General features: G+C 40.4%; 1 protein-coding gene across 1 annotated transcript; it reads left to right on the forward strand.

The window, feature by feature from the left end:
• The first annotated feature begins 7,388 nt into the window (after positions 1-7,388).
• Positions 7,389-10,351, forward strand: atpv0e2 (ATPase H+ transporting V0 subunit e2). The gene is made up of 4 exons (XM_061231696.1): positions 7,389-7,605; positions 7,876-7,923; positions 8,750-8,856; positions 9,069-10,351. Exons 1-3 carry the CDS (start codon positions 7,502-7,504, stop codon positions 8,841-8,843), a joined length of 246 nt encoding a protein of 81 aa, XP_061087680.1. The 5' UTR covers positions 7,389-7,501; the 3' UTR covers positions 8,844-8,856; positions 9,069-10,351.

Consider the following 10,351-nt stretch of genomic DNA (forward strand, 5'->3'; position numbering starts at 1 on the left):
CTCGCTGCTCCAGAGGGAGGGACTTGGCAGGGTTAGTAGATCGCCGCACAAAACAAGCACCTCGACGGAATCACGGTCACGACTTGGGAGGCGAGACGGCTTGAAGAAGGCGTGTCGCTCTCCCGTCGGCTGCCGAGGGATGGGGTGTGGGCGGTGGGCGGTGTATCTAATACTAGCTCTAATTGAATCAGACAGGGTACAATTGGCTACCAAGTTGGGAAAAAAATTGGATAAAAAAAAAAAAAAAAAAAAGAATGCCAAATGAAGTGGCAGCATCTTAAATTGTGACCTCAGACTTTTGGACCCCAATGTATGTCTGTGCTCTTAGTTTGAATTTCTAATATAGTCTAATATCATTTTAGAAATGAAAGTGTTGGCTTACACAGCTGTATAAGAAAGAAATGTAGGGTCAGTGGATGAAATAAAAACCATTACAGACAGCAGTCCTCCAATTTGTGCACCCCTGACTTAGACTATCTCTTTAAATATAATATTACTTGTGAGAATCTGGGTCAGGGTCTTTTCTCATACTTTTTTCAACTTATCTTAAGCTACACTATTGCCAAAATTGGTTTCTACATCTTTCACACGCATAAGATGGCTGACATAGTGGTGTAATGTTTAATGACCTGGGCTTGTGGAACAGTTTTGCAGCAAGCTACCCAGTCTCTAAGGAATCCAGCTGACCCCATTATAAGTTAAAATGATTGTATTTTTGGTTTTATGTTTTATAATCTATATGGTCATTGCATGTCGAGTGTGGCTGGGCACTCCCTGTGGTACCCTACAGTGTAATAACATTAACTGCTGCTAATTCTACTACTAGACATAGTAACGGGAGCAGATTTAGGAGCTTTACCTACTGTAAATCTGCTTCCTCACCTTGCTGAAATAAATGATAACCCAATGCATATTGGTGGCAAATTTTGCCTAAGCTGCTGTAGATGCAAAGCAGCAGTCAGCCAAGAACTGACCCTTTGTGGAACAATCTGTGCAACAACAGCGGTGCCTGGGTGACTGCAAACACATAAGACCTGCAGGGAATAACAAAAACAAAAATACATAGAAATATATATTATGTTCAGGTGTGCATAAGCTGCATCTGTCTTCATTGAAGGGGTTTACGTGCCTGTTTTTAATAAGTCAGTGTTGTTGTCGTTGACATAGATTTAGGTAACTTTTGGTTTTCTAAAACTTAAAAAAAAAATTGCAGTAGCTAATAATGGCATTTGTTTTTGTAGGGCAATTAGTGACATGGCTAGTCTTCATTACGGACCCCTCTGTTATCCATAACTACTGTGTTGATTTTCCTTTTTCAATTTCTCTCTAAATCTGAATACAGTTGACCAACTTCCATTGTCTTTCCTGACTAACTTCAGGGGTCAGCTCTCAACTGGTTTGTTTCCTAGCCTGACAGTTATTAGGTTACATTCCAGGTTACATAGAGGGCAGAGTTTGAAGACACAGCAAGGGGTCTGAATACCTATATAAATTAGAAATTTCTGTTTTTCATTCTTAATTTTCATTAATAATATTAAGTGGAGATTGATGGGCAAAAAGAGCATTTTTATCCATTTAAATCTACAACACAATAAAGTGTGCAAAAATGAAGGGGTCTGAATACTTTCTGAAGCCACTGTACATTGACCTCAACACACCTTACCTAAAAGCCATTCAAAATTGTATGGCAAATTACCTATTGAAGCTTTCCCTTTGGGGTTAATAACGTTAAACAACATGTATACAGTGAACTCCAGAATTATTGGCATCCTTGATGAATATACACAAATACTGATGTAAACAAACCATTTAAAGATAATACATTATGGACATATAACCTTCCAACATGCACAAGTAGCATGCTTTCTTAATGATTCAATGGAATCAACCAAAGTAGTATTTTTACTTTAAAACTGAACTGGGGCTGGTGCATGGTAAAGATGGGGAACGGTGGCTGGGGCCGGGTTAAAACAGCCCCTGTTGGGGCGGGGGCGGGGTGAAGACGGGGAGCAAGGGAGCAGGTAGAAAGGGAAGGGGAGGGCTCTGGGGAATGAGAGGGAGGTTTGCAATGATCTTTCCTCCCTGTGTCCTCTCTGACGTTCTGTCTATGATTCTCTGCTAGTGGGATGGCTGCACTCGGGGCGGTTGGTTAGTGGCACCGGAGCCGGCCGGAGGTCCCTTTCAGAAGCATCATTATAAACTGCTCCAGTGCCACCTGCTCCACGATGTCATCGCGAGTGCGGCCCTCGGGTCCGACTCCCTGGCAGGAGCCCAGGAGCTGCTGAGAGTAGGCAAAGGAATGCCTGGAGGGTGGCATAGTCGGTCAGTGCACTGGTCAGTACATTTTGGGCTGCTAATTGCGCCTCCCCTGAGAGCAAGGCTTGGAGGCACAACCCCCACTCTTCCACCGAGGAGTTGCACACCGTGGCCTTCCTTTCAAACAACTCAAAGAACGTTCAGGAAAGGGAAAGGAGACAGAGCAAACTAAAAATAAGCAAAAAGTCTTCTCCCTTCAACCTCATGGGATCAGGTAAACATAATACACTAAAATAATAAAGGCAAAGTAAACCAAAACTATAATGGTAGCTTTTTCAGCTTTGCTTGAAGCTCACACAAACATAGTTCTCCCAAACACAGTTCTCTCGTACGGTGGCTCCCCAGTCTCAGCCACCTACTGTGGAAAAAAGCACCCATTTTAACTGCCTGGACTAATTTGAAACAGAGTCCAGGTGTGAGTCTACTTAACCAGTAGGTGTGGTCCTCAGATTGCCCTGCTTCCTTCCCGCAAACCGCACCCTTGCCAGGTTTCACATTACCGGCACCCATGGTTTAATACTTTGTGCAAACACCCCAGGCAAAGATGTCAGCAATGACATGAGTCTTTTCCTCTAATTTGTGATAAGGTTAGAGAACACATTTGGAGGGTGATGGAGATTTTTCTACCATTCCTCCATGCAGAACCTTTCAGAATCATTGATATCCTTTGGATATCCCCCTCTTCAGTTCAGTTTTTGGTGTCTGGAGACTGACATGGCCATTGCAGAACATGGTTGTTGTTTTTACTTAACCATTTCTGATGTATGATGCTTGGAGTCATTGTCCTGCTGGACAATCTATCTATGACCAAAACTCAGCCCAGTCCTCGGATTGCCCAGCTTCCTTCCTGCACTCCGAGCCCAGCCGCCACGCACCTCCACTGTCAGAATGTGACCGGGGTGTATTTGGCTTGGCTGATCCCTCCACCTCTCAGGAGAGGAAATCAGCGCAAGCGTTATCAGACCCCGGCTGATGGATTACCCGGAAGTGAAATGGCTAGAGACAGATACCACTGGGTAATCCTGGCATTGGTGTCTTTCATCCAGTGGGGCCATTGGAGTGGGGCATGATCCGAATAGAGGATAGGGGGTTTTCCCAGGAAGTAGTAACGGAGTTTCAGTACTGCTGTTTAATGTTAAGACACTCTCCTTCTCGATGGCACTGTACCTACTCTACCTGGGGCTGAACCTGCAGCTGATGTAGAGGACCGGTCGGTCCTCCCTATCCACCTCCTGGGACAACGCCCCTAGTCCTCTATCCGAGGCTTCGGTCTGCAGGAGAAAAGGAATAGAGAAGTTAGGGTTAATCAAGAGAGGACTGCCACGCAAGCAGGCTTTAATTCTCAGAAAGGCCACCTCGCACTGCTCTGTCCACTGGACCAGATCTGAGGCTCGAGGAATCGCACAGTGATTGGTGCAGTACCACCGCGCTTGTTCCCAAGCCCGATAGATCTGTTCAATTCTGCGTGGATTACCATAAGGTAAACGTAGTCTTGAAATTTGATGCCTATCCTATGCCTCGGATGGATGAGCTTGTTTTTTCCGACACTGGATTTAACCAAGGGCTACTGGCAGATTCCTTTTGTCTCGCTAGTCCCTTGACTGACTTCTCTCGAAAGGAAGCCTCAGATCTGTAAAATAAAAGTATGCTTGTGTGGTGGTCCTCTTTTGGTTAGCCCTGACTTCTCTAAACATTTTCTCCAGCAGACTGTTGCCTTGGATAGAGGACTTGGGGTGGTATAATCCCAGGAGGTGGATTGGGATCATTCTTTTACGTTGTATAAAAACGGTTTTATAGATATAATCCATTGTCAGATTAATCTACAAGGCCCAAGTCCTTATCCTTGTTGTATTCTTAGCACTTGAAACTGTACTTCCCTCTAGGGTCTTTCAGCACAGTTATCCTATGGGTATGCACTTTGCTGTATATTACTCTGGATAAGAGCATCTGCCAGATGTCTAATGTAATGTAAGCATTGGCACAAATCTGGTCCTCATGTTGACAAACACCAATAACAGAAGGCAATCAAATTCTAGAATGAATGTAATACAATGTAAAAATGTCACCTGACCAGAGGCATTTTAATCCTCCAGTACTTCCTAAAGCCAGACTGGGTTTGAGGAACCAAACTAATTTACAGGTTAGTGAATATGCAATAAGGGTGTCAGAACAAGCCAAATAAGGAGCATATACAATGTGTGCATTTCCTAAATAAAATGGTGATTGCAGTTTAAATATTTGCATTTACAAGCTGGTGTACTAATAAAGTGGTCACTGAGTATATATGAACTATATATTCCATGAACACACAGCTAATTTGCATGAATAAAGTAGATTGGCTGAAATGCAGAATGTCCATTAGAGTGAGATTATAGTGAGAAGAAAGCTATTCTCAGACAAATGCTTATAATTCAAAAAGTATAACATAACATTGTGAGAATCAGAATGAAATGCTGAAGATTTACATATATAATATAGGTATGTAATCTCAAAACTGAGCAACAGTTAAAAAAACATGACAGCACATTTAAATTCCAACTGTCACCACTCTAGAAACTCAACATTCTGCCATTCATTCACAATCACACTAGTAAAGGTGTCAGGACAATAAGAGAACAAATTTAAGCAGGTATTTTTTATAAACCACTGCTACCCATTGACAAGGCCACAGATAGAGGGGCACAACTGGGGCACTTTCTCCCAGGCCCAGGGGGGGGGGGGGCAGGGTATGGGGTGTAACAATTTTTCATTAGTTGCACAATATATTGAGGGGGGCAATCCCAGTATATTTTGTCCTGGGCCTGAGAATACATACCGGTTGCCCTGCCCATTGACAAACCTCATTGATGTTTTCTTGATGTTTCTCATTTCAGATTGAGAGCCAAAGCTGTTTCAGACAACTGTCACTTGGAAGGAAACATATTACAAAGAAAGTCAACATTTGTTGTAGCAGTTTGTAAATCGAAAGCTCCCACAAATTCTGAAACTTCAGTCCTAATAGTAAAATAGTAATAGTTATTTGAAATATACAGTACAAAGCAGGAGGAGCCACATGGTTACAAAGTTAACCTCTCGAGCTGCAGTGACCCTTGACCATGGTACTACTTTTCGGATTACATAACTTCCCTATCAACCCTTAGCCTATATCTGACGAGAAAGCCCTGCATTATGCAAAACACAACCTGATTGAAAACCCCATGTTTCTGTAACACAAAATACAGGTAGTTGTTATTGATTTTTAAAAATTGTGCCTTTTTTTAGTTTAAACCCCCATGTATAGTAGACAGCTGCTTTTGAAATGAATCCTCATATTCACTGACAGACTTTGACTTCGCAGTAAGGGCATTCTTACACTAGAGGGGGTGACAGGTCTTATTTGCTCAGTGCTAGTAATGGTTTCTGGTCTTGGCCCTGTTTCATAAAGCAGGATTGCAGAGTTAGCTCGATAATAGCACTGCAGGTTTTTGCTCACATGATGTGTGTGGGGGAAAGGACATTGTGTATGCACTTATTTTTGTCAGTGAGAATTGTGCACATGGGGAAATCACATATTTGAAACAAACTTGAGAGAGCTTGGAATGTTGGTGATGATAAATGGTCAGAGACGGTGGAAGTGCTTGGTATTTCCAGGAAATTGCATCCAGTTAACATTGTTATGGGCAACCTGTGAAAAATATCTCAGTTTAGCCCAACAAGAAATTACAAAAGGAGGGAGTAGGGGTGCAATGGTGCAATATAGGCTCATGCATATTTCTAAACTTTACTAAAACCCAATAACCAAAATCCATGACAACACAAAACATTAAGTTTACTTCTTTTTTTTATTTTTATTCTGCTGCGCTTTTTTTAGCCTGGTAGTTGAGAATTTCTCCCGCTCAGCAAAATATGACTTGTTTATAAGCCACTTGCATTTCCTGTTTTATTAATTTTTATCTTATTTTTGTTTTTTACACTTTAAGGGCAATGTTTCCATACATAGTGAAATACTAGAGTAAATCTGCTATAGGAGGATTCCTTTTAATGCAAATACATGCAATGCCATAATGAACTGCCATTCTGCTCTTCCACTATGAAATACCCCTTATATGATATGTACTGTAGCCTCAAAGTCAGATTTCCTTTGCATGGATGAACTGTGGATTGGGGTTCATCAATGTACTTTTCAACACTCCGTCCCAATAGTCCCCCATCTGCATGTGATAGATCTTTAACATGTTGACATATTAACATTTTTTGGAGCTCTGGCACTGGCAAATATGTTTGTGACACATAGCTGTACTCTCAGTTTCCATGCGATGCAAATGCCACTAACAGATGACCTTCTCTGTAGGTGCTAAGGGGGAGCTAGGTCAATAATGGAGGCCCAGATATGTTTATAAAATGTAAAATTGTAATAAATGCTTTGGTGACCTGTGCCAGTGCAATGAAGATTCTTTATGGGGCTATAGCTGGTTTGTTGAATTTTAGCTGTGCTTATTTATTTAATTTGGCACACAATTTAGTCTACATTTGTATGTACTACTGCTCACAGAAATAGACAAATTGCAAGTTATTCATAAAACATTTGGTGAGTGAATGCATAAACACTATTGACTGACTTTTACGTGCTGATCTGCATCTACTCAGTTTTTTCATTAAAATATACATTTTGCACTATTTATATTTTACTGTCCATGTATAATCCTTTATTCTGCAGCCTATTTGCCGTACTTAATGTATTGGCCGAGGTTAAATTGAGGACTACTCTTCGGTTGGCTTACCTGGTTAACTAAAGGCCAAAATAAAAATAAAAACTGTAGGACGACGATAACGATTATGATCAGTATTATTGTAAATACTGCTTGTCCCAAATCTACTAACGGTACATTTCAGAAATATGTCCTGTACATTCAGATTACGAAATGTTCGTCATTTCCCATACGCGACTGTACGTAGTAGCCACACCAATCCCTGATTTTCGTTTGGAAACATGAACTGATTGATGGCAGATCTAAACCAATAAAATAAATCGCGTGTGGCGAAATAAGCCAATCAAACGTGCTGTACTAAATATAGGCGGGGATTAAGGGAAATCTACCTAGAAACCGTTTGAAGGAGAACACTATACCGGAGCCTTACTGTGCTTTATGTTGGGGACATTTTGCTGTCGTTTTCGCGTATTCCCCTACTAATTTAAAGGATAAAGATGGTTTCTCACTCGCTCGCGTTGCCGATGATCTGTTTCACTACGTTGTGGGCGCTAGTCGGTTGTGTCGCCCCATTTTTCGTTCCTAAAGGACCGAATCGTGGGTAAGTAGAACACAATTTGACTAGGCTAATCGAAGACGTAAAATTCCAAACGTTAAATATATGTTTTTAATTGTAACCAGACAGCCTGTTGTTGTTGATGTATAGGCCTCCTACCTTCAAGATGCCTTCAGTTATCCCAATAAATGGCTGCAACCAATCATGTTACAGTTCACATTTTTGTATTATTATAATTTAGATGAAAAGCCTATGTCCCCTCCGTTTGCGGGCTACTAATTGAACGTGTATATCCCACCCATTTTATCTTTACAGAGTTGTCATCACGATGTTGATATTGACAGCGGTGTGCTGCTACTTATTGTGAGTATGAAAAGACGAGAATGGGTTATGATATAATTTAAGCCGCTAAAATAAAGCTGAATAAAGCGTCACGAGCGCTCTTCATAATGAGATGTCATGCTATAGAAATAAGAGCCTACCAGAACAGCATAAAGGTGTAACGCGCGAATGTATCCATGGTCTGGATTGTAGCTATATCTAGTAACCACAGCGGTTGGAAGCTTAAGGCTGTGGTTCTGGAAGTAGGGCTGTGGTATGGTACTCAGATGATTCGATAGGCATTTCGGCCTGCACTTGGAAGGGCAGATTAGGGAAAACGGTAGGTCTCAATAGGTCTACTCGCGCTATGTATTGTTTAAATACTTACCTCGGCTTGCAGTCCGATTTTGGCTGTGTTGATAATGCAGAATAAATTGTTAATATTTTAAAACGATTTGCGATAGTGTTGCCTGGTACAGTACATTGAATTGGATTCCATTATAAAATAAAAACTACAGATATACTATATTCAGTGTTTCAGGTCCTTGACATTATTTTCTTGTGTAATTTCCTTGTGAGAAGCAGGGACAGACTGACGTGTACACACATTGGTGCAAAACTGGAAAAAAAAACTAGCCATATAAACTAATGGAGCCGTTTAAATCCTGTTTGGCACCAATACGGGGGATTTGGCATATACATATATGTTTTTACATCAAAACAGTTCCCTTAAATTTTTATTAACTTTTGGGTGCTGCTTAATAGTAAGCCTGCATTTTCTGCATCTTCAGCCATGTGTGTTTGATTGAGGTCAACTGTTTGGTTTCATGGAATTAAATTCTGTATGTCAAATGTCTATTTTTCCCAGCTGGCTGATAGCTATTCTGGCCCAGGCGAACCCCCTGTTTGGACCTCAGTTGAAGAATGAAACCATCTGGTATCTGCGTTACTTCTGGGAGTGAATTTCCCCTCATGGTAAATAAAGTATGTGTTCTGGAATATTCTAGTTTGCAGCAGGGACATGATGCAGAGGTTGTGTACCATTCATAAAATGTGCCTATGTTTATTTTTTATCAGTCACAAGACATAAGACATAGAACAAGGTATCATGCTGCTTAGTCAAAACAATCTTATTTATTATCATGCTGCATATTGATTAACAAAACCTTTTTTTTGTTTGCTTCTAGAGTCACATTGCCAATTTGGGGACCGTCTCTTCTTTCCATTGTTTTGTCCCGGACATTGTTTGGACTCAACTGTCTCCATCGCTTTTCATAAACCCAGAATGCGGAAACGGAGGACAATAACCTCAGCAGTTATTTATTTAATCAGACACAGAGCCAGCAGACACACAACCTTTTTCACAAGATCACTAAGAACCTGAGCCTCTGACACCCAGTCCAACAACATATTCCTCGTCTTATTCAGCGACACAGTGCACGCATTAATTTCTCTTCCTATTTTTAAAGTTGCAACTCAATCATTCCAACATCCCATTACACATTTGGAGAAGTACTGTAGGCGCCTACAAGTCCAACTGACATTGAATGGTTTCTCAATAGTTGTGTTATAACAGTGTTGTCACATTAGAGTTGCGTTGGGTGCACGTACAGTGAGCTTGGAAAACCGCTTTAGGGTAGTGGAAAGAATTGATGGTCTCTGAATGTTAGGGACAAAACCATGTGTGAAATAGTATAGGTATCAGATATTTTGTGATTGATGCTTCCTTCCGTCTTCAAATTGTATGATTCCTGGGTGTTTAGTAAACTGATGTATTTTTTGGTAAATATTTATTTATTTTTATTTATTGTTTATATTTATTTTATACTCATATGACTACTCATTTCAGTGACTACTGAACAAGGATAAATGTGTATGTTCACATTATACCATTTTGTGTGTAAGCAAATATCAAAGTGGACACAGGCCATATAAAATCCTAGCTCTGTTTCTCTGTCCTGAAATGCTTACCATGGAACAGTTCTCATGTTTCAATTAAGAAGTACAAGGTCAGAACCCATGGTTACCACAATAACTGCTTTAGGCCACAGCGTAACTGTCAAACTTCTTTGTAAACAGTGTGTAATATATTTGACTGTGATACAGTGCTATAGTGACATAGCTGCTTGCCACTAGATTAGGCATCAATTTCTTTCAATATACAGCTGCTTTTAGAGAGACCAAAACAAATGATCTGCATCTATTAACCATAGTAAAGTCAATAATAATAGTACATTTATGGCAATTTGGACTGTAATTATGGATTTTGTAAGTGGTCAACAATGATAATACCTTTGAAATATTTGTTTTTATTTTTGTTTACCAGACGTAGATGTCCTACTGTATTTATTACACAGCAAAGACAACAGCAAATGTGAAGTCATGTGCATGCTGGAAACATTTACATAGTTATTCTGTCCTCTTATGTCAAAATCCTATGCTATCGAATTATAATAACTTGAGAAAAATA

This window comes from Conger conger, chromosome 2 (assembly GCF_963514075.1).
Source record: "Conger conger chromosome 2, fConCon1.1, whole genome shotgun sequence".
NCBI classification, from domain to species: Eukaryota; Metazoa; Chordata; class Actinopteri; order Anguilliformes; family Congridae; genus Conger; species Conger conger.

Coding starts and splice junctions, on each gene's coding strand:
- atpv0e2 (XM_061231696.1), top strand. CDS start 7,502: ATGGTTTCTCACTCGCTCGCGTTGCCGATGATCTGTTTCACTACGTTG. Junction 7,606..7,875: donor CCTAAAGGACCGAATCGTGG/GTAAGTAGAACA, acceptor TTATCTTTACAG/AGTTGTCATCACGATGTTGA. Junction 7,924..8,749: donor GCGGTGTGCTGCTACTTATT/GTGAGTATGAAA, acceptor TATTTTTCCCAG/CTGGCTGATAGCTATTCTGG.